The following is a 22,276-nucleotide window of genomic DNA, read 5'->3' as shown; positions in this document are numbered from 1 at the left end:
GCCCTCCCACCCAGCCCCCAGCCCACACCCACCCTCACCCGCCCCCTCACAGCCCTCCTGTGACGAAGTGGGACTGTTCTTAATGTTTCCTCTGAATACTGTAGGGGTGCCTCAGTTTCCCCTATGCAGTTCTTAAGTCTCTAGGCAGTGGGATAAGGGGGTGTGATTGTTGCAGAGCAAAGGGCCAGTGTACGTAAATGGCCAACTGACAGCCTGGGCCCTTCCCCCCTGCAAGGTGAGAGCTAAAGGGCTGGAGAACAAAGGAATCAGGTGACCTCCTGGCCCGGGAAAGGGACAAAGCCCAGAGGAGCGGGGGCGGGAGAGAGTTTCAGTGTGGGGCTGGCTGGGGACATGGAGTGAAGGGCAGACGTGGTTGTCTGGCTCACTGCCCCCAAAATGGACCCAGCTGAGAGGTCCTGTTCCCTGCACCTACAAGCTCTGTGTTAGACCATGTTCCTGGCTGAGAGTCCCGTCTGACTGCGGAGTTGGGGGGCAGGATCCTCTGGCTTCCCCAGGAGCCCCACCTGGGCGGACTCGCTGTGGGAAGCGCACGGAGGGGCAGAGGAGGCTGAATGCTCCGAGGTCAGACCCAGGAAGGTGGAGCCGGGTGAGCTGTGTGTCCTGCAGACAGGCTGCTCCCCGAGAGGAGACTTCCCCAGAGTCCTGGCTGGCTTTGTAGGGAGCAGTTCCAGAGCATCGCCCGGGGACTCCGTGACACCTCCAACCCGGCTCCCGCCCCTCGTGGCCCTCCCACCTAGCCCCCCACATGGCCCTACCTGGGCTGCAGGGCCTGTCCCTCTTGCACTTGCCCTTGCTGGCCAGATCGGCGCAGGCCATGGGGCACGGGGCGCACGGCCTGCGCACCAGGCCTGCGGGGCAGGCGGTGGCGTTGAGGCAGCCTTCCAGCTGGCAGGCCTCTGCAGAGAGAGACCAGGGAGTGCGGTTAGTTCACTCGGGGCTGCCCTGGCACCAAACCCAAGCCCACCAGCCCCCACCACCCGCGGCCCAGCCCTGGGAGCTCCAGGGACGAGGCAGAGGTGCCAGGCTGGGCTCGACCCTTTCGGGAGCCGGCCGCCAGGAGCAGCTGTTCTGGGCCATGGTGGCAGCATCGTAGCAACCCCCCCAGCAGAGGGAGCTCCGGGGCCACCAGCAACGCACAGCGGCTCTGGGGGGACGAGGGCCCCTGATCCCCACTCATGGGCAGGGTAGCCTGGCCAGCAGGCCCCTGGCAGCAGGGAAGGATCTACGACAGACGGCGTCTGTGGGCTCAGCCGAGTGTCAGGCCGTGGGGAAGCACAGGGAGCTGCTCTGCCCCATAGAGCTGCTCCCCAGTGTGGATGCCGGCCGTGCCCAGAGCAGGGGACCCCAGCCGCAGCCCCACGGACTCACTGATCTCCAGCGTGCTGGGCGAGGCTCCGGGCAGCTCGGTGCAGTGCCGGCCCCCGTTCCGGGGCGCGATGCACTCTCGGCGCCGCACCACCACCCCGCGGCAGTCCTGGGTGCAGTTCGCCCACGTTGCCCACTCGCTCCAGGCACCGTCCACTGCAGGGCACAGAGCGGAGAGGGCTGGTGGGACCGGCCCCGCCCACGCACTGCACCAGGCTGGAGTACCCCCCTTATCGCCCGCGTGGGGCTGCAGCGACCCCATCGCCCATGTGGGGCTGCAGTGATTCCTGACACATCCCCTTCGGTCTGCCCCGCACCCGGCTGTATGGACACCCCTCTGCCTGCCCCTCCCCCAGCTGTACGGACACCCCTGTCTGCCCCATGCCCGGCCATATGGATACCCCTCTGTCTGCCTCACACGGGGCCGCACGGACACCCCTCTGTCTGCCACGCGCCCGGCTTGTGCACACACCCCTCTGTCTGCCCCGCGAGCGCGGCTGTGCACACCCCCCTCATGTTCTGCCCCTGCGCCCGGCTGTGCACACCCCCCGCTCCGTTGCCGCGCCGGCTGCTGTGCACACACCCTCTGTCTGCCCCGCCGCCCGGCTGTGCACACACCCCTCTCTTGCCCCGCCTCCCGGCTGTGCACACCCCCCTCTGTCTGCCCCGCGCACCGGCTGTTTGCACACACCCGCTCACCCGGGCTCTCTGCCCCGCTCCCGGCTGTGCCACACCCCCCTTCTGTTTCCTGCCCCGCGCCACGGCTCCTGTGGCGCACACACCCCCCAGACCCGTCTCACCTGGCAGGCCACGCGCGAAGGCACTGCTGGGCCTGCGTCTCCTCGCCGTGGCAGTGGCTGCAGAACGTCATTGGCCCGCCTGGTGCAGACCCGCCTGCGGATCTGCAGGCCCGTCCCACAGGACCGGCTGCAGGTGCTCCACGGGGCCCAGGGGCTCCAGAGCCCGCAGTCCCGCTCGTCCGAGGGCAGCCAGCCCGAGGCCTCGCTGCCATCCGCGCAATCCGCCAGCCCGTTACACACCTGCAGGGAGACACACTGAGCCGCCCTGGGAGAGGCAGAGACGCACAGAGATGGGGGGCGAGAGTGACGGGGCCAGGAAAGGCAGGGGGAGGCAGAGACCAGCGAAGGGAGCAGGGGACAGGGAGAGGGCAGGGCAGGGCAGGGGAAGGCAGGCAGTATGGGTGGTGAGGGAAGCAGAGATGAGGGAAGGGAGCAGGGGACAGGGAGAGGGCAGGGCAGGGCAGGGCAGGGCAGGGGAAGGCAGGCAGTATGGGTGGGTGAGGGAAGCAGAGACGAGGGAAGGGAGCAGGGGACAGGGAGAGGGCAGGGCAGGGGAAGGCAGGCAGTATGGGTGGGTGAGGGAAGCAGAGATGAGGGAAGGGAGCAGGGGACAGGGAGAGGGCAGGGCAGGGCAAGGCAGGGGAAGGCAGGCAGTATGGGTGGGTGAGGGAAGCAGAGAGCAACGAAGGAGGGAAGAGGTGCGAGGGAGCAGGGACTATTAACCTGGGAATGTCGCATAGGAGTTTTACTAGTTTACTGTCTGCACTGATACTAGATGGTGTTGGGAAATAAGGGGGTGACTTGACTGAGGAACGATACCTGAGTCTGTAACCTGAGCCCAGGAGGGGGCTGGGGCCAGGTGACACCTTCTGCCCCAAGACTGGACAAAGGCTGGAGGAGGAGCCGGGGGCTGTGGCTGGGGGAGACGGCTGGAGGGGGTTTCTGTTTGGAGCTGGCTGGGGAAACGGAGGGAGGCCCAGAACCGAGGTCTGGGCTCCCCACCCCCCAAGATGGACCTGACTGAGGGGTCGTGTTCTCTGTACCTACAAGCTCTGGTTTGGACCGTGTTCCTGTCATCTAATAAACCTCTGTGTTACTGGCTGGCTGAGAGTCCCGGGGAATCGCAGGAAGTGGGGGGTGCAGGGCCCTGACTCCCCCACACTCTGTGACAGCAGGGGACAGGGCAGGGCAGGGGAAGGCAGGCAGTATGGGCAGGTGAGGGAAGCAGAGACCAGGGAAGGGGACAGAGGGCAGGGGAAGGCAGGCAGTATGGGCAGGTGAGGAAAGCAGAGAGGAGGGAAGGGGACAGGGGGAGGGCAGGGCAGGCAGTATGGGCAGGTGAGGGAAGCAGAGACGAGGGAAGGGGACAGGGGGAGGGCAGGGCAGGCAGTATGGGCAGGTGAGGAAAGCAGAGACGAGGGAAGGGGACAGGGGGAGGGCAGGGCAGGCAGTATGGGCAGGTGAGGAAAGCAGAGAGGAGGGAAGGGGACAGGGGGAGGGCAGGGCAGGCAGTATGGGCAGGTGAGGAAAGCAGAGACGAGGGAAGGGGACAGGGGGAGGGCAGGGCAGGCAGTATGGGCAGGTGAGGAAAGCAGAGAGGAGGGAAGGGGACAGGGGGAGGGCAGGGCAGGCAGTATGGGCAGGTGAGGGAAGCAGAGACCAGGGAAGGGGACAGAGGACAGGGGGAGGGCAGGGCAGGCAGTATGGGCAGGTGAGGGAAGCAGAGACCAGGGAAGGGGACAGAGGACAGGGGGAGGGCAGGGCAGGCAGTATGGGCAGGTGAGGAAAGCAGAGACGAGGGAAGGGGACGGGGGAGGGCAGGGCAGGCAGTATGGGCAGGTGAGGGAAGCAGAGAGCAGCCGGTGTAAGGAGGACCCTATGAGCCGAATGCACACAGAGCAGAGCAGCGGGCACTCTGGACTGGCACCAGGAGGCAAGGGCTGGGTGGCGCAGCAGTCCGATGCTGTTAGGATCCAGCCGGCTCTGCCCTGCCGGGGAGTGGCAGGCAGGGAAGGAAGAGCCGGGAAGGGAGATGCAGGGCTAGGCATGCCTGGCAGGCTGGCGGGGGGCAGAGGAGGTTGGCGCAGCAGCCCCCAGGCTCTCTCAGTGGTTGGGGATGAGGCTGCTGGGTGCCAGGGGTGTGATGGGTCGGCGAGGGGAGCATGGCGAGAGGGGGCAGCGAGACGACCCTTGGCCAGGGGAGGGCGGTGCAGACGGAGGCGGGAGGGGGAGCACTGAGGCAGGCACAGGGGACAGGAGGGGGCAGCCTGGGCACTGCTTCCAGGGAGCTCACATGTCTCGGGCCAGGGCACAGGGCTGAAGCAGGGAGTCTATGCCCACAGGGCCCAGCTCACCCGGGGCACTGCTCCTTTCTCCTCCCTGGACGCTAGCCAGAGGGGAGCTCTGCCATGCAGACCTGCCCAGACCCGATTGGCCAGCACCTCTCAGCCCCGCAGGCAGGAGAGTGGAGCCGGGGCAGGGCTGGGCCAGCAGCCGCACACACCAGCGTCTTGGAGCCCCCGACAGGGGCACTGCCCCCCCTCAGCCCCCAGCCCCAGCCATACCTGCTTAAAGGGGATGCATTTGCCTTCAGCACATGAGTACTCGGTGCAGGGCCCCACCGTCTGGTTCCTCTCGCCAGGTGGGACGTGATGGTCTGCAGGGGGGCCAATGGGGGGCAGTGAGAGGCCCAGGGGATCTGCCCATCAAAGCCACGACCCTCCGCCCGCTCCCCCCGTGCCCGTCACAGCCACGGCCCTCCGCCCGCTCCCCCCGTGCCCGTCACAGCCTCGGCCGTCCGCCCGCTCCCTCCGTGCCCATCATGGCCACAGCCCCGTGCCCACTCCTCCCGTGCCCATGATGGCCACGGCCCTCCGCCCGCTCCCCCCGTGCCCGTCACAGCCACGGCCCTCTGCCCGGTCCCCCCATGCCCGTCACAGCCACGGCCCTCTGCCCGCTCCCCCCCGTGCCCGTCATGGCCACAGCCCCGTGCCCGCTCCCCCCGTACCCGTCACAGCCATGGCCCTCTGCTCGCTCCCCCCCACGCCCGTCATGGCCACAGCCCTGTGCCTGCTCCCCCCGTACCCGTCACAGCCATGGCCCTCTGCTCGCTCCCCCCCCACGCCCGTCATGGCCACGGCCCTCCGCCTGCTCCCCCCGTGCCCGTCACGGCCTCGGCCCTCCGCCCGCTCCCCCCGTGCCCGTCACAGCCACGGGCCCCTGTAGTTTGGCATCGTTGCCTCCCTGCAGTACAAGCTCTGATCAATGTGCCTATATAGCCCCATGGCCCCCCTGCGCTGGCTCAGACCAATCGTCCCGTCACCCTGCCATTCACCCCCCCACGTGTTCAGCCTACGCAGGGCTTGGAGCAGCCCCCATCCCAACAGATGTGCTGCTGGGAGTGCCCCAGGCCTGTGTGATGCCCCCCGCGCCCCCCAGCCGCTCTCACCGCAGGCCAGCTCGTCCTCGCCCTGGGGGCAGTCCTGCGAGCCGTCGCACACCCGGGAGACGTTCACGCACATGCGGTTGTTGCAGACAAAGAGCCCCGGGCAGGGTGGGATCTCGGTGGATCCTGCCAGGGAAGGAAGGGAGATCAGTGACCCTGCTCTGGGGCACGGGGGGGAAGGGGCAGGACCACCCTGGCCAGCACCAGGGGTGCAGGCAGGTGCGGTGTCTGCCACTGCCTGGGGCTGGGGGGAGCTTGCCTGCGTGACCAGCCCCTGGCTGGGTCGTCAGTGGGAACCGAAGCCAGGCCTGTCGATGTCACAGTGTGGGGCCCTGCAGCCAGAGTGGAAAGTGGCTGGGCAGGGCCCAGGGCAGCGAACGGAGCCTTTTGCCCACTCAGCGGGCTTGGCTCTGTGCCCGAATCGGAGCCCGGCTCAGGGAGGGGGGCGGGAGGGGCCCAAAGCTGGCCGGTTCCGGAGGGTTACACCAGGGACCCCAAGGCATAGGTGTGGCTGGCCCGCACTGAGGACTCACCACGTGCCCTCGGCTCACTCTGCACGTTCGCCAGACGCGGGGTCCGTGGGCAGCGGGGCTCTGGCAGAGGGGACCCCCCGCGGCCTCGTCTGGGCCGGAGAGCCCCACCGTCTCCGAGTGCAGCTCTGACCAGTCGGCGTAGCCGGCACCGGGCTGGGCATGGGTCAGCAGCCAGCTCCGTGGGGCCCCGTCACCATTGACGGAGGGGCTCAGAGCAGAGGGACTGAAACGTCCTCCCCACTGGCGCTGACTGGCCAGGGTGCCAAAGCCACGGCACACTCCCGGCCACGCCCTGGCCACTCACCTGACGGACCGAACGGGGGAGCTGTGCAGCGGGGGTCGGGGGGCTGGACGGCAGGTATTGGGAGGGGGGAGAGGAACAGGGGGAGCAGTCCTGCAGGGGGTCACAGGGGCCCCGGGGCGGGGAGGCTAGGGACAAGGCGAGGAGAGGAGGAAAGGCCCCGGGGGCGCGGGCGGGGTCGGGCGGGGCTGGAGCCGGCGCTGGGCTCACCGCAGTTGTCGGTGCTCTCGTCGGACTGGTCCCGGCACTGGGGGATGCCGTCGCACAGCTGCCCGTAGGGGATGCACTCGGCGCTGACGGCGCACGTGTGCTGGCCCAGGCCGCAGGTCCGGTTGCACACCAGCTCGTCGCTGCCGTCCAGGCAGTCGGCCTCGTCGTCGCACACCCAGCCGCGCGGCGTGCACTCCCCGCTGCCGCAGCGGAACTCGTAGCGGCCACACGGGGGCGCTGTGAGGGGAGACCGAGGGAGCCCTCAGGGCTCGGTCCTGCGGGGGGGGGCTTCCTACAGGGAGACCCCGGGGAGAGGACCCAGCGGCAGCCTCGTCCCCTGCTCACTGCACACGACAGCTCCAACGCCTCGATCCCAGCAGGGGGCGCTGTGGGGGGGGGCGGGGCGCCGGCTGTGGGGGGAGCTCCCGGCAGGGGGCGCTGTGGGGAGGGGGCGGGGCGCCGGCTGTGGGGGGGCTCCCGGCAGGGGGCGCTGTGGGGAGCAGGGCGGGGTGCCGGCTGTGGGGGGAGCTCCCAGCAGGGGGCGCTGTGGGGAGGGGGCGGGGCGCCGGCTGTGGGGGGGCTCCCGGCAGGGGGCACTGTGGGGAGCAGGGTGGGGTGCCGGCTGTGGGGGGAGCTCCCAGCAGGGGGCACAGTGGGGAGCAGGGTGCAGTGTCGGCTGTGGGGGGGCTCCCGGCAGGGGACGCTGTGGGGAGCAGGGTGGGGTGCCGGCTGTGGGGGGAGCTCCCGGCAGGGGGCACAGTGGGGAGCGGGGTGCAGTGTCGGCTGTGGGGGGGCTCCCGGCAGGGGGCGTTGTGGGGCGGGGGTGGGGTGCCGGCTGTGGGGGGGCTCCCGGCAGGGGGCACAGCGGGGAGCGGGGTGCAGTGTCGGCTGTGGGGGGGCTCCCGGCAGGGGGCACAGTGGGGAGCGGGGAGGAGCTGTGCCCCACTGCTGCTGACTGGCCAGAGTGCGGAAGCCGCAGCCCCCCACAGCGGCCCCTGGCCACTCACTGGCGGTGCGGTTGGCCGGCGGCAGGCGAGTCGCGGGCAGCGCCGTGGGCAGGGTGACGGGCAGGGGGCACCGAGCTGGGCTCTCGTCAGAGCCGTCCCTGCAGTCCCAGGCTCCGTCGCACACCCGCGTCCGGCTGACACAGGAACCGTCCGGGCACGGCAGCTGCCCCGGGGCACAGGTCACCCGGCCTGAAGGGGGAGAATTCGGAGATGGGCTGCCCGGCCACACGCGGCCACCCAGCCGAGGGCAGCTCCCAGCTCAGGCCCCAGGGCAGAGGGAGGCGCATTGGTGGATGGGTTGGCCGCTCTCGCTGCTGCCCGCACTCGGCTCCCCAGGGGCATCCAGGCTCCCGGGCCGTCAGGAGCACGGCATTCGTTCCAGGGCCTGCCCGGCGGCATGGCGGGGCTCTGAGGGGAGGAGGCGGGTGGCCATCCTGGCCGTGGCGAAGGGGTGGCTGGCCGTGGAGGACGGTCCTGGCAGGGTGGCGGGGCGAGGCCGGGCCTGGCAAGGGGGTGGTCGCCCCGGGTGGTGGGTGGCCCCAGCACAGCAGAGGGGGAAGCCAGCGTGGGGGGAGAGGAGCCGCGCGGGGTGGTGGACCAGCAGCTCACCTGGGCAGAAGGCCTCATCAGTGCCAGCCGGGCAGTCCCTCTTCCCATCGCACACCAGGGCCGGCGGGAGGCACAGCGCGTCCGGGCACTGGAAGTCGCCAGGGGGGCACACGCACTCCCGCTCGTCGCTGAAGTCCCCGCAGTCGTCGTGCCCGTCGCAGCGATGCAGATAGGGCAGGCACCGCCCTGCTGCACAGCTGAACTCCCCGGCCCCGCAGGAGGGGCCGCAGCCTGCCGGGGCCAGCCGGGGTCAGTCTCTCCTCCCACCGGGCAGCCCCGGCAGCGTGGGCGAGGCATGGTCCATATCCCCGCCCAGGCTCCTCGGGGAACAGCCCATGTCCGGCAACCTGGCACTCAGCTACCAGGAGAAGGGCCCAAGCTCCCCTGGGGGGTCTCCACAGGGAGCGGGCACTCAGCTACCAGGAGCTGGTGGCACCGACAGGAGGGTGCAGGCCCCACGCTCTGCCGCGGGATCATCCCGTCACTCACCATGCAGGGTCTGCTCCACCTTCCGCTCCGGGAGCCCCACAGTGAATCGCCCGCCAGGGCCCCCTACTCTGAGCCATGCGTGCATAGGGGGCAGGGCTGGGATCTCTGCCTGGGGATCTCCAGAGGGGCACAGCCGGGGCGTCACCTCACCTCGTAGGCCCCAGCACACGGCCAGCGCCGTCACACGGGCTCTAGGGCTGGCTTGGTAGCCCATCGGCCAAGTGGGTGGCCCTGCCCGGCCCCTCGCTAGCCCTGCCGCCCATGGCCTGTCACTCACCAGCCTCATCAGACTCGTCGGCGAAGCCACAGTCCAGCTCCCCATCGCAGACGTGTGCCCGGGGGATGCAGCGCCCGTTGGCGCAGCGGAACTCCTGCTGGGCGCAGCCGGGCGCCGGGCAGCCGCGCTCGTCCGAGTGGTCCAGGCAGTCGGCGGTGCCGTCGCAGCGGTACCCCCAGGCCACGCACTGCCCGCTGGTGCACTGGAACTGGTGTGAGGCGCAGCTGGGCACGCAGAACTCGTCCGAGCCGTCCCCGCAGTCGTCCTCGTTGTCGCAGACCCAGGCGCTGGGCACGCAGCGCCCGCCCGTGCGGCAGGCGAACTGCGCCTCGGGGCAGCGGGGCGGGGCCACGCAGGGTTCTGCGGGGGCATCGCACTGCCACAGCCCCGCCTCGCACGTGCTGCGGGCCGAGGGAGAGCGGGCGTCAGGGCCTCGCTGGGCAGGGACGCCGCGGAGCGGGAGCAAAGCAAAGCTCCTGAGTGATGTCTGTCTGCCCGTCTGTCTGTTGGGGGAGCTGCCTCCCCGGGAGGGGGGATGCCGCGGGTTGGGGAAGGCAGCGCCCAGAGAGTCCACTCTAGCCCGGGGAGGGCTCTTTGGGATCTGCTGGGACCTGGCCATCCCCTCGCCGCAGCTCCACCGGCGGGGGCGACTCGACACAGGGCACAGCTCCCAGCTGGCAGGAGGGTATGGCTGCCCTTCACCTACCCCTGGGCAAGCTGCCCTTAGCCTCTCCTGGCTGTCACCTCGGGGCATGGGGCTGGCAGGGAGCCCCCTGGGCTGTGGGGGAGCTCCGAGGGCGCTCGGCGGAGGCAGGGCCGGAAGACGGGTGGGAGGGAGCCAGCACAGGGGAGGCAGCGCACAGGGCACTAGCCTGAACTCACCAGTTCTTGCACTCCTGCTTCACCACAGCGCCCGCCGGGAACGAGACGCCCTCCCAGTAACAGGGGCACTCGGCGGGGTCGATGCAGCTGCCATCTGCCGGGGCAAGCGGGAGAGCGATGCAGTCAGGCCCTGGAGATCCCCCACTTTACCGCTGCCAACCCCAGGGCCCTCGGGGACTCAGGGCCCCACACCCAGCCGGGAGGGCTGCAGGGGAGCACTGGGACGGACAGCCTTCCCCCCACCCTGTTCCCGAGCAGCCAGTTCTGGCGGGTGAGAGCCCATCCCCAGCGCGCTCCGAGCGGGCAGCGGTGTCTCCACGCTCTCACCCACAGCCTGCTTCTGAACTAGGGTGGAGTGAGGGACATCCTGGCTCCAGGGCCGGCACAGTGTGGCACCGAGGAGCACCGGCGGTGAGAGGCAGCGTCCCTCAGACCTGCCGGGATGCTGTGTATGAGAAAGGTGACCACCTCTATGTCACGGAGTCCCGGGCCATGGTCTGGAACTGCTGCCTACGAAGCCAGTCAGGACTCTGGGGAAGTCTCCTTTCTGTGAGCAGACTGTCTGCAGGAAGCGGGACTGTTCTTAATGTTTCCTCTGAATATTGTGGGGGTGCCTCAGTTTCCCCTAGGCAGTTCTTACGTATCTAAGTGGTGGGGTAAGGGTGTATGATCATTGCAGAGCCCTAGAGGGCAGGTGTGTACAGGGGTCTGGACACAGAGAATGGCCGACACCCTGTTTCCTGGCAACTGATGGCCTGGGCCCTTCCCCCCTGCAAGGTGAGAGCTAAAGGGTTGGAGAACAAAGGGATCAGGTGACCTCCTGGCCTGGGAAAGCCCAGAGGAGGAGGGGCTGGAGACAGTTTCAGTGTGGGGCTGGCTGGGGACATGGAGTGAAGGGCAGACGGGGTTGTCTGGCTCACTGCCCCCCAAAATGGACCCAGCTGAGGGGTCCTGTTCTCTGCACCTACAAGCTCTGTGTTAGACCATGTTCCTGTCGTCTAATAAACCTTCTGTTTTACTGGCTGGCTGAGAGTCCCGTCTGATTGCGGAGTTGGGGGGCAGGACCCTCTGGCTTCCCCAGGACCCCGCCGGGGCGGACTCGCTGGGGGAAGCGCACGGAGGGGCAGAGGAGGCTGAATGTTCTGAGGTCAGACCCAGGAAGGTGGAGCCGGGTGAGCTGTGTGTCCTGCAGACAGGCTGCTCACAGAGAGGAGACTTCCCCAGAGTCCTGCCTGGCTTCATGGGGAGCAGTTCCAGAGCATCGCCTGGGGACGCCGTGACACTCTGTCACTCAGATCTTGTACAAAGTGTATCACGTAAGGCATCACCGGATTCAGTCGGGGATCGGTCCTGCTTTGAGCAGGGGGTTGGACTAGAACCTCCTGAGGTCCCTTCCACCCCGATCTTCTCTGAGTCTATGAAAAGTTACGATTTGCTGAGGGCTGCATGTATCGGGGGTGTCAGGGAAGGCAGGACTATTGGCCGTGCATCGGTATCGCAAACCCCTGTTTGTTCCTGGGCGACACCCCCAGAGAGACTGACATGGGGCTCGCCAGCGAGGTGTTGGTGGCCCATTAAGGACACTCCACCCTCACAACGGGCCATCGGAGAAACTCATCCCGCCCAGCTGGCCTTTCCTGCGGATGTCTCAGACAGCCTGGGGTCAGCGGCCGCCCGTCAGCCAGCAAACCACGCAAGGACACGTGACCTAAGGCTCCATCTTTTACCAGTAACTGTCCGTGCTCATGCGACCCTGGACTCCATCGAGGGCCAGTGACTTCCCCTGCACTGGGCTGTGACATCGCAGCTGGGCCCTTCCTGCTCTGGGCACTTGCAAAAGCCTGGCAGGGAGCTGAAGGGGGACTGTGGTTTGGGCTGCTTGTGGACCAACGTGGTGACACGAGCGAGCTGCTTTTCGTTACTGGCCCGGTGACTCTAACCCCGGAATAAACCACCACTTTTGGGGGTTGTCTCCCCATTTCTGGCAGCCTGCCCTGAGTGGGACATGCTCAGTGTGGCCCATCCCAGGCCCCGAGTCACACCTGGGACAGGCTCCGTCTTCCCACACGCCAGCACGGGGCGCAGGGGCCGGAGACCTGCTGGAAACGGAGGCAGCCCCCCTTCCCGCCCCCAGCGCCCCCTGTCCCTGCCCCCAGCGCCCCCTTCACCGCCCTGCCCCCAGCATCCCCGTCCCGCCCCCAGCGCCCGGTCCCCGCCCTGCCCCCAGCGACTCCTGTCCCTGCCCCCAGCGCCCCGTCCCTGCCCCCAGCGCCCCCTTCACCACCCCCAGTGCCCAGTCCCTGCCCTGCCCCCAGCGCCCCGCCTCCGTCCTGCCCCCAACGCCCCCGTCCCCGCCCTGCCCCCAACGCCCCCTGTCCCTGTCCCGCCCCCAGCGCCCCGCCTCCGTCCTGCCCCCAGCGCCCCCTGTCCCCGCCCTGCCCCCAGCACCCCATCCCCGCCCTGCCCCCAAGCCTCCAGTCACCCCAGCACCCCCTGTGATGTTATGAGTGCAATATAATATCTCATTGAAGGGTGACAGGGCCAGAAAGAGTTAATGAACTCCCAGACTGACCTGACCCATGGCCGAACTTTAAAGCGGGGTTAGGAAGAGATGAAAATGAACAGAGCTGTGAAATGCAGCCGGCATGGTTAGAGGTAGAAGGGGAGATGTTTGCTCAGGTCTTGTGAGGTCAGCAAACAAGGCTTGTCTATGGCTCTGGCTGTGTGTGGACGGAGGCCGAGGCCGGAGGCTGGCACTCTAAGGGAACTGCCTTGTGTGGACGTCTGAGTACCCAGGGAGGTAAGACAGAGGCTGGTTTGGGCCGGCTGGGTATATCTAAGTAGTGGACTATCCACCAGCTTTTGGGGTTTGTCTGCCACCAGCACCCCCATCACCCCAGTGCCCCCGTCACCACCCTGCCCCCAGCCTCCAGTCACCCCAGCACCCCCGTCACCGCCCAGCCCCCAGCACCCCCATCACCACCCTGCCCCCAGCCTCCAGTCACCCCAGCACCCCCGTCACCACCCAGCCCCCAGCACCCCCATCACCGCCCTGCCCCCAGCCTCCAGTCACCCCAGCGCCCCGTCCCCGCCCTGCCCCCAGCAGCTCACCGTGCAGGACCCTGCCGTCGGGGCAGAAGCAGCCCTCCACGCAGGAGATGGCGTCACAGTGCTCGGCGGGCTCCAGGCCGAAGTTCTTGCAGGTCTGGGGGCAGGCGGGGCCGCAGGCTTCGTACTCCAGCCCGTTATCGCACTGCATGGCTGGCAGGGAGACACGGAGGCGGGGGTCACTGCCACCGGCCAGGCGCTGGCTCCTGGGGGGTTGAGGAGGCCTGGGAGCCAGGCTGTGGGGGCTACATGCTGCTAACGGCCCCACCCCGGGGAAACAGAGCCCTCCCGCCTCCAGCCTGGCCTGGAAACCTGCAGCTGCCGCAGGCTGGGGCAGGGATGGGGGGAGAGGGCAAACCCGCAGGGCCTGGGCTCTGTGTCCCGCCCCCCTCCAACTCCGTCCCGCCCCCCTCCAGCCCCGGACAGCTAGCCGGATTCCCGCGGCTGGACACGCTCTGCGATGGACCCCGCAGCTGTGGCAGGGGAGCAGACAGCCCTAGGGGGAGCCCCCGGGGAGGCCTCCTGGCCCACACAGGAGCTCTGCCCACGACTGCCAGCCCCAGCCCCAGCCCCTCTCCAGGCTCAGCCCAGGGCTGTTGCTGCGGGGCCCTGGGGGCGGGGGGCACTTACGGCACAGCTCCTGGCTCCTCCAGCGGACGTACACCCCGCGCTGGTTACACTCCTCGGCGTAGGCGGCGATGGCTGTGCACAGACACTCGCAGTCCCCCCCGGCGTCGCACCTGCCCACACACAGCGCCGCATCAGCTGCCGGCAGCCGGGGAGGGGCAGCCGACGGCCAGGCGGGCACCGCCCGCAAGCCAGATGTGACCTGCAGTGGGGGATTCCTCTCCCTGTCCAGCCTGGCTCCCCTACTGACCGTGGAAGGGGAGGGGAATCCGGGCTCCATGCTCAGACTGGGGCTCCCCGAGGGCAGGGGGAAGCCAGCCTGGGCCCCTTCAGCCCGGAGCTCCCCCTGTGCACCGACCCCCCCCCCCCGTGCACTAACCCCCCCAGGGACACACAAATTCGGCCTCCTGCCCCTTCTCTAGAGGCCAGGCTGGCACCACTTGCCCTGGGGGGGCTCTTGCTCCCTCCCTAGCATCCCTCACGCCAGCCCTGAGCCCCTCACGAAACACCCTCTCCCCAGCGAGGCGATCCCCAGGGCTGTCGGGGCCAGCTGTAATGGTGAGCAGAGCCAGGGGAGGCCAGCACTCACTGCCCGGCTCTCACACCAAACCTTGCACAGACCACTGGCTGCAGGGAACAGCATGGGGCAGCCTTGCAGCCCTGCCGCCCGTGACGAGCGGGAATTGCCCAGAATGTATGAATAGTATGCGTGCCTCAGTTTCCCCAATGTGGTACTTGGGTAACTGAGTGGGGGAAAGGGTTGTTTACTCTTTGCAGAGCCCCAGAGGGCCAGGCTGCCTGGGGCCCACACCCCTGGACAGTCCCAGAAGATAATGACCATTGCAATTGCCCGGACATTTGGCACCTAGCAACAAATGACCGTAGACAGAGGCCCTGTATGTGTGTGTCCGTGTGTCCAGCTGGAGGACAAAGGGCTGGGGAGGAGACAGGTGGGGCTGTTAAGTGTGGGCTGCTGAGGCAGGGGAGAAGCTTCTGGAGTGGGTCCAAAGAGGGGTCACAGCTCTGGGACCGACCCCGATGGACCATGCCGTAACTTTCTCTTCTCTATGGTAACCAAGGATTTTCTGTGCTGTGCCCAGACGTCCCTCCTGCAGTCACACGCTGGCCGAGAGTCACTGCGGAGTCAGGAAGTCGGGGTGCGTTGCTCCCTTTGGGGGTGCAAGTCTCCCTCCTGGGTCCAACCCAGTGGACTCGCTGAGGGGAGCTCCGGGCGTGAAGCAGGGGGGCTGACGGCTCTGAGGTTCGGTCCCGGGAGGTGGGGAAGCTGAGGGGCGGATCGACCCTGAGGGGGCTGACACACAGAGGGGTCCTCCCAGGGACTGTTCCACACCGTGCAAGAGCACCGGGCCTCTGGGTTCATGACACCGCCCCTCACCAGCGCTCAGCCCCCAGAGCCAGCCCCCCTGCCCAGCCCAGCCCCCGGCACCTACCCGCAGGCATCGAAGACACACCAGTCGTAGAACTGCTGGCAGGGCACCTCCTCGTGGCACGGGGCAAAGAGATGCTGCATCATGATGCTGCAGCGCTTCCGGGCCCAGGTCCCACGGTGAGCGTTCGCCTGGGAACCAGAGACGGGAATGTGAGCACCCCGAATCCCCAGCCACTGCAACACCCCTGCATCCCAGAACCCCAAATTCCCAGCCACTGCAACACCCCTGCACTCCAAATTCCCAGCCACTGCAACACCCCTGCATCCCAGCACCCCGAATTCCCAGCCACTGCAACACCCCTGCACCCCGAATTCCCAGCCACTGCAACACCCCTGCATCCCAGCACCCCGAATCCCCAACCACTGCAACACTCCTGTACCCCGAATTCCCAGCCACTGCAACACCCCTGCACCCCAAATTCCCAGCCACTGCAACACCCCTGCACCCCAGCACTCCGAATCCCCAGCCACTGCAACATCCCTGCATCCCAGCACCCTGAATTCCCAAGGACTGCAACACCCCTGCACCCCGAATTCCCAGCCACTGCAACACCCCTGCATCCCAGCACCCCGAATCCCCAGCCACTGCAACACTCCTGCACCCCGAATTCCCAGCCACTGCAACACCCCTGCACCCCAAATTCCCAGCCACTGCAACACCCCTGCACCCCAGCACCCCGAATCCCCAGCCACTGCAACACCCCTGCATCCCAGCACCCTGAATTCCCAGCCACTGCAAGACCCCTGCACCCCGAATTCCCAGCCACTGCAACACCCCTGCACCCCCGCTGCAGCAGCATCCCAGCCTCCCGTCCACCCCCACCACACTCCAGCCATCAGCGCCCCAGCCTCCACCCGGCACAGCACCCGCCCCATTCCCCTCTCCTATGGGCGCGGGTTTCCTCTCCCCTGCCCGGGGACGTACGGTGCAGGGGTGCTCAAAGTCCTCGTTGTTGACCTCGGGGCACAGGAGGCTGACGCGCCAGGAGTTGCCGAACAGGTCGGAGGTGGGCTCCACGACACCCTGCCGGCTGGTGAAGTCATTCTCCGTGTCCCCGTCGAAATTCCCGCACAGCCCCGCCACGCGGCCCTGGTACCGGGGGTCCAGTTTCACGTACACCCGGGTGCCTGTGGGGGCAGAGGGCAGTGGGCTCGGGGTTCTGCTGGGGGGAGGGATGGGAGCTCTCCATTCCCAGGAGCTCCATCTGGGGGGAGCCCCACCCCCTCCAGGGCCCCCCCACTCCCCCACCAGGCTCTGGGGGAAATTCAGCCTGACCCTAGTGTACCACCAGGATCTCACTGCAGCGGGGGAACGGCTGGGTGCCCCAGCCTGTACGGCAAGGACAAGGATCAGTCCCCGGCAGAGAGATGCACCGGACACAACAGGGCAGGGGGCAGCCCCATGGCTAGGGAGGTTTCTGACTCAGCTGGGCAGAGCCCTGGAGCACAGACTGTAGGGAGCGACCCTGCCCCGGGCCACAGGGCAGATCACATGGAACAAGTTCGTGTTCTCACTGATTTCCAGGAGTCACAGAAGGGCAGCGGGGCCCAGGTGACAGCCCCGGAGGCCATCAGGGAAACAAGCCATGTGCTTCCCATGTCCCACCTGGCAAGGCCCCGCCCCCTCGGCCTGGCAGGGCCCCGCCCCCTCGGCCTGGCAGGGCCTCACCTCCGTCCCAGAGCACGCTCAGCCCCAGCTGGGAGATGAGGATGAGGAAGACGCCAGCTCGCTCCAGGGTCAGGCCATTCCCGCTGTAGGTCTTTGGGGGCCGCACTGAGACTCCATTCACTGTCACGTCCTTTCCTGGCCACAGGTAGAAAAATGAGAGCGTAGAGGGACAGTCAGTGTCTGGGGAGCTCCCCTTCCCAGCCGCAGGGCCCTGCACAGCGCACAGCCTGGGAAACACAGCACAGTGCAGAACGACCAGGGCACCCCGCCACCCCACGATGCAATGCAACGCCGTGCCATGCAACACAACACACCACCCCACCCTGCAGTGCCATGCAACGCAACACCCTGCAACGCAACGCAAGGCAACGTAAGGCACCAACCCGTGATGCCACACAGCTCCCTGCGATTCAATATACTGCACCATTCGATGCTGCAACTCACCACGTCGCACTGCCCTGCGACGCAGCGCAACGCCCCACCCCGGGATGCAATACCACGTAACACACCACACCGCGACAGAATGCAATGCACCGCACGGCGGTTCCACATAATGTCGCACACCCCACTGTGATGCAAAGGAATGCACCGCATCAGACTGCGATGCACCGCACCGCACTGCAATACAAGACCCCACGCACCGCGCGGAGATGCAATACGCTGTCATGCACCACACCGCAATGCTGCCAGCCTGCCATGCAATGAAATGCAACCCCACCCAATTCAACTGCGATGGCTCTGCTAACCAGGGAACTTACAGCTCCCCTCCCCTCCCTCCTCAGCGCACACCCCCTTGCTCCTGGCCAGGCCGGGGGGCAGGGTCCCGATTTGAGCCAGGCCAGGAGGCGGTTGGAAGCAGCGCCCGCGCGGCTCCTGAGAAAGGCCTTAGCTGGACGCACAGAAGCGGAGCCGTCTGCAGAGCCGCGTGGGGTGCGGGCTGGGGCTGCCAGCCAGCGGGTGCAGGTCCGCGTGGGACTTTGGGGGAGCAGCAGCGGCTGGGCAGGGAGCCCGCGCAGAGGGGCCCCGATGAGAGACACGAACTCAGCCTGGCCTGGGAACCCGCAAGCTCCTACTTGCGGGCGGACTGGCCTGGAGAGCCTGGCTCTGGCCTGGCCTGCCCAGGGGCCAGCCGGGAACCCCTAGTGCTCAGTTCTCCGGGAACGGTTCGCAGCTCTGCCCCTCTCCCCCCACGGCCCCCACCTCTCAGTAGGTGGACGACGGTGTTGCCGATCACCACCACCACAGACTTGGTGCAGGTGACGCCGCTGGTGCCGCAGGGCACATTCTCGGAGGTGACGGTGAAGAGGCCGCTGCCCTCGCGCGCCAGGACGTACTCGCAGTCCCCCAGGAAGGAGAAGGCCCGCCCGTCGAAGGTGACGTAGTGCGGGTCTCCCGTGGCCATGCAGGTGCCCGCGCAGTGCTTGGTGCTGCACTGCCAGCGACGGCTCCGGCACTCGCTGCGCGGGAAGGGAGAGGGGTGTTGGGGTGTGACGCAGGGGGACTGTTCTGAATGTTTCCTCTGAATACTGTGGGGGTGCCTCAGTTTCCCCTGCGCACTTCTTAAGTCTCTAGGGGGTGGGGTAAGGGGGTGTCATTGTTGCAGAGCAAAGGGCCAGGGTACATAAATGTCCAACACTCTGTCTCCTGGCAACTGATGGCCTGGGCCCTTCCCCCCTGCAAGGTGAGAGCTAAAGGGTTGGAGAACAAAGGGATCCGATGCCCTCCTGGCCTGGGAAAGGGACAAAGCCCAGAGGAGGAGGGGCTGGAGGGAGTTTCAGTTTGAGGCTGGCTGGAGACATGGAGTGAAGGGCAGACGTGGTTGTCTGGCTCACTGCCCCCCCAAAATGGACCCAGCTGAGGGGTCCTGTTCTCTGCACCTACAAGCTCTGTGTTAGACCATGTCCCTGTCGTCTAATAAACCTCTGTTTTCCTGGCTGGCTGAGAGTCCCGTCTGACTGCGGAGTTGGGGGGCAGGACCCTCTGGCTTCCCCAGGACCCCGCCTGGGCAGACTCACTGAGGGAAGCGCACAGAGGGGCAGAGGAGGCTGGATGCTCCGAGGTCAGACCCAGGAAGGTGGAGCCGGGGGAGCTGTGTGTCCTGCAGACAGGCTGCTCCCAGAAAGGCAACTGCCCCAGAGTCCTGACTGGCTTCATGGGGAGCAGATCCAGAGCATCACCCGGGGACTCTGTGACATGGGGCTCAGCCACACTGCAGATCCGGGCATCCCCAGCATACCCAGCCCTGGGCACCACCAGCACCCCAGCCTCCGCCAGCCCCCCGGCCCGAGGCACCCCCAGACCTGGGTACTGTCAGCACCCCTGCCCCAGGCCTCACCAGCACCCCTGGCTCTGCCAGCAGCCCCAGGCCTGGGCACGGCCAGCATCCCGGGCACTGCCAGCACCCCCAACCCCGGCACAGCACCGGCACATCCCACTTGGCTCCTTAGCACTGTGCCAGCCTCAGCCCTGCCCTCCACACCAGCCCACCACCACGGCCTGCTCTCTCCACCTGGCAATCCCCGTTCAGGGCTGTCGGATCCCTGGGCGCCTTACCAGGTGTTGCAGTCCTTAGCGATGGTGTCGTTGGGCTGGTACAGCCTGCCGTTATGGTGGCAGGGACACTCGTCCGGGGAGACGCAGCGCTCGTTCTGGGGGGAGGAAGGGGAGCGTGACAATGGCCTCGTGGCCCCAGAGCTCCCAAGAGACCAGGGCAGGGCGGGGGTGGCCCAGATCGCTCTGCGTTGGGCAGGTCTGCAAGGCTCCCCCGGGAGAGGGATCCAGCCCAAGCCGGGGATCAACCTAGGTGTCTGGAGGCTCAGCCTCTGCATGGAAGGGCTGGGAATGCTCCCGGCTCTGCCACAACATGGGAATGCTTTGTCATGTTTTTGAGAGCCTGTGTGTGCCTCAGTTTCCCCTGTGTGCTGCTTTGTTACCAGTGGGTGGCGGGGGGGCACTTGCTCTCAGGGCAGGCTGAGACATGGGTATGGGTGTCCCTAGCTGGCTGGGCCTAGTCCCCATCTCAGTGGAGCTCCTGAGAAGACAATGGCAAATCCAAATGCCAGGATATTGACACCTAGCAACAAAGACCCAGAGAGAGATGGACTCCCCCGCCGCCCTGTCTCTGCAGGGGGGGCTGGACAAGGATCCCCGGCTGGAGAACACAGGGCTGGGAGCGGGGAGGTGGGGACAAGAGTTGGGGGCTGGAAGGAGTCGGGGCTCCCACCTAGAGTCTGACCAAGGAGGCCGCCCAGACAGACAGAGCCGGACCCGAGGGTTCCCCACAGCTGGGCTGGGCTCGGGGCTGGCCAGGATGGACCCTGCTTCACCCTTCATTGCCCCGGGCTGCCCTAAGGGCCCCTAGGCTGGGCACCAGCTAACGAGTGACCCTGGCTGTGCCCGTGTTGGGAGTGCCTCTCCAGGGGCTGGGCGAGGGGCCCTGATCCCTGCAGAGCAGCCGAGTCTCCCTCAGGGGCTGTCTCCGGGGGACTCCTTGCCCGGAGCTCATGGGGAGTGGGGGCTGCAGGCCCACAAGGCCAATCTATGGGGCAGTGAGGCCGTGTGGCTCACCCTGGAGGAAGAGTGGGACCCCCAGGGGGCTGGCACAGTGAAGGGGCCTCCCAGAGACTGTTCCAAAGCTGGGGGCGCAGCCCCGACCCTATGGGTCCGTAACAGGCTCACACCGCCCCCCGTGCCCGGCCCACCGCTAGACGAGCTGCCGGGGCTAGCGTCTCCGTGCCGGGCCAGGCTCCCCAGACGCTCCCAGGCTGGGGCAGAGCCAGGGGAGGGAACGGGAGACTCACGAGGAAGACGGTGCCTGGCGGGCAGACGCAGCCGTCGGAGAGGCCGGGGCAGCTCAGGTTGCCCTCGGCAGTGTCGCAGGTGCGCAGGCAGGACCCGTAGGCGTAGACCAGCTCCCCGGGGCAGAAGGCGGCTTCGGGGCAGCTGTCGTCGGTGCAGTTCCAGAGCCCGCTCACACAGACGCTGCAAGGCAGGGCCGTGGGTAAGGGGAACGCCCGCGGCGACCAGCCCGCCCCGGACGAAGGGAAGGGGGCAAACCCTCCACGTCAGATGGAGGCTTTAGGGGGAAGCTTTCCTCACCCCCGGCCCCTCCCGGCCCACTGCAGGGTCCTCGCGCCTTCCCCGGACACAGCTGGGACTGGCCACGCTCGGTACAGGACCCCGGGCTGACGCGCTCCGGCGGCTCCGACGCGAAACCCAGCTCTCTGCTCGTGCCCCCGCATGGTCCTGGGCGTCCCCCCAGGTTCCCAGCCAGAGCACGCGGCGCCCTGCACAAATCCGGCCCAGGTCCCCCGAGACTCAGCGCCGCTCCGGAACGGGGCACTTCCCCAAGCACTGGTTCAGGACGGTGCAGCCCACGACCCCGGAGTCCCGGCAAAGCAGCCCTTGGGCACCTCTCAGCCGCTGGGGTCCCCCCGCCCTTCGCAGACTCTACACGGTGTCACCGGAGCCAGGGCAGCCCAGCCCTGCCCCGGGACCGGGGGTCACTCTTCATACCCTGACCCAGGTCAGGCAACGGGGCCCCCTCTGCCCAGCGCTCCTGGGAGCCAGCCAGTCCTGGCCCTGTCCCGGAAAGGGCTGGGGATCCCTAATGGCAGCACGGAGCCCCAGCAGAGCACGGGGCAGCACTGACGGAGGGGAGAGCGCCCCCCCCCACTGAGCCCCCGGCCCGCTCCCCGCAGCCCCCGCCCCCTGCCGAGCCCCCACCCCGCTCCTCGCAGCCCCCGCCCCCTGCCGAGCCCCCACCCCGTTCCCCGCAGCCCCCGCCCCCTGCCGAGCCCCCACCCCACTCCTCGCAGCCCCCACCCCCTGCCGAGCCCCCGCCCCGCTCCCCGCGGCCCAGCGCCCCCTGCCGAGCCCCCCCCGCTCCTCGCAGCCCCCGCCCCCTGCCGAGCCACCACCCCGCTCCCCACAGCCCCCACCCCCGCAGAGCCCCCACCCCCTGCTGAGCCCCCACCCCGCTCCCCCCGCCTCCCGCTAAGCCCGCAGCCCCTGCCCCCTGCTGAGGCCCCACCCCCTGCCGAGCCCCCACCCCGCTCCTCGCAGCCCCTGCCGAGCCCCCATCCCCTGCCGAGCCCTCACCCCGCTCCCCCCGCCTCCCGCTGAGCCTGCTCCCTGCAGCCCCTGCCGAGCCCCCACCCCGCTCCCCGCAGCCCCCACCCCCTGCCGAGCCCCCACCCCAGTCCCTCCACCTCCCGCTGAGCCCCCGCCCCGCTCCCCGCAGCCCAGCGCCCCCTGCCGAGCCCCCGCCCCGCAGCCCCTGCCTCCCGCTGAGCCCCCCCCACACTCCCCGCAGCCCCAGCCCGTGCCCCCTGCCCAGCCCCCGCCCCGCTCCCCAGCACCACACTGGGGTCAGCACTGACTCAGGGGACAGCGCCCCTCCCTGCAGCTCCCATCCCATCGTGACCTGGCTCTACCCTGCTTAGCTCGTGAGATCCCGGGGCACGTGCTGGCAGAAGGGCTCA

The 22,276-nt window shown here is 68.0% G+C and overlaps 2 protein-coding genes across 2 annotated transcripts in view; one reads left to right on the top strand and one right to left on the bottom strand.

The window, feature by feature from the left end:
- The window catches only part of GIMAP8 (GTPase, IMAP family member 8), a 641,187-nt gene that overhangs the window by 239,079 nt on the left and 379,832 nt on the right, over positions 1-22,276 (top strand). The gene's annotated exons all lie outside the window — the stretch shown is intronic.
- The window catches only part of SSPOP, a 117,091-nt gene that overhangs the window by 73,518 nt on the left and 21,297 nt on the right, over positions 1-22,276 (bottom strand). Inside the window, 19 exon segments of the mRNA XM_043541895.1 lie at positions 777-917; positions 1,390-1,566; positions 2,209-2,242; positions 2,244-2,426; positions 4,751-4,842; positions 5,635-5,757; positions 6,676-6,912; positions 7,683-7,871; positions 8,292-8,522; positions 9,058-9,458; positions 9,940-10,033; positions 13,051-13,200; positions 13,678-13,787; positions 15,126-15,253; positions 16,050-16,252; positions 16,794-16,928; positions 17,994-18,250; positions 19,347-19,441; positions 20,594-20,774. Of these exon segments, the coding sequence (XP_043397830.1) occupies positions 777-917; positions 1,390-1,566; positions 2,209-2,242; positions 2,244-2,426; positions 4,751-4,842; positions 5,635-5,757; positions 6,676-6,912; positions 7,683-7,871; positions 8,292-8,522; positions 9,058-9,458; positions 9,940-10,033; positions 13,051-13,200; positions 13,678-13,787; positions 15,126-15,253; positions 16,050-16,252; positions 16,794-16,928; positions 17,994-18,250; positions 19,347-19,441; positions 20,594-20,774 (3,161 nt within the window).

This window comes from Chelonia mydas, chromosome 2 (genome assembly GCF_015237465.2).
Source record: "Chelonia mydas isolate rCheMyd1 chromosome 2, rCheMyd1.pri.v2, whole genome shotgun sequence".
Lineage (NCBI taxonomy): Eukaryota > Metazoa > Chordata > Testudines > Cheloniidae > Chelonia > Chelonia mydas.
This window is presented reverse-complemented; position numbering and strand designations above follow the sequence as displayed.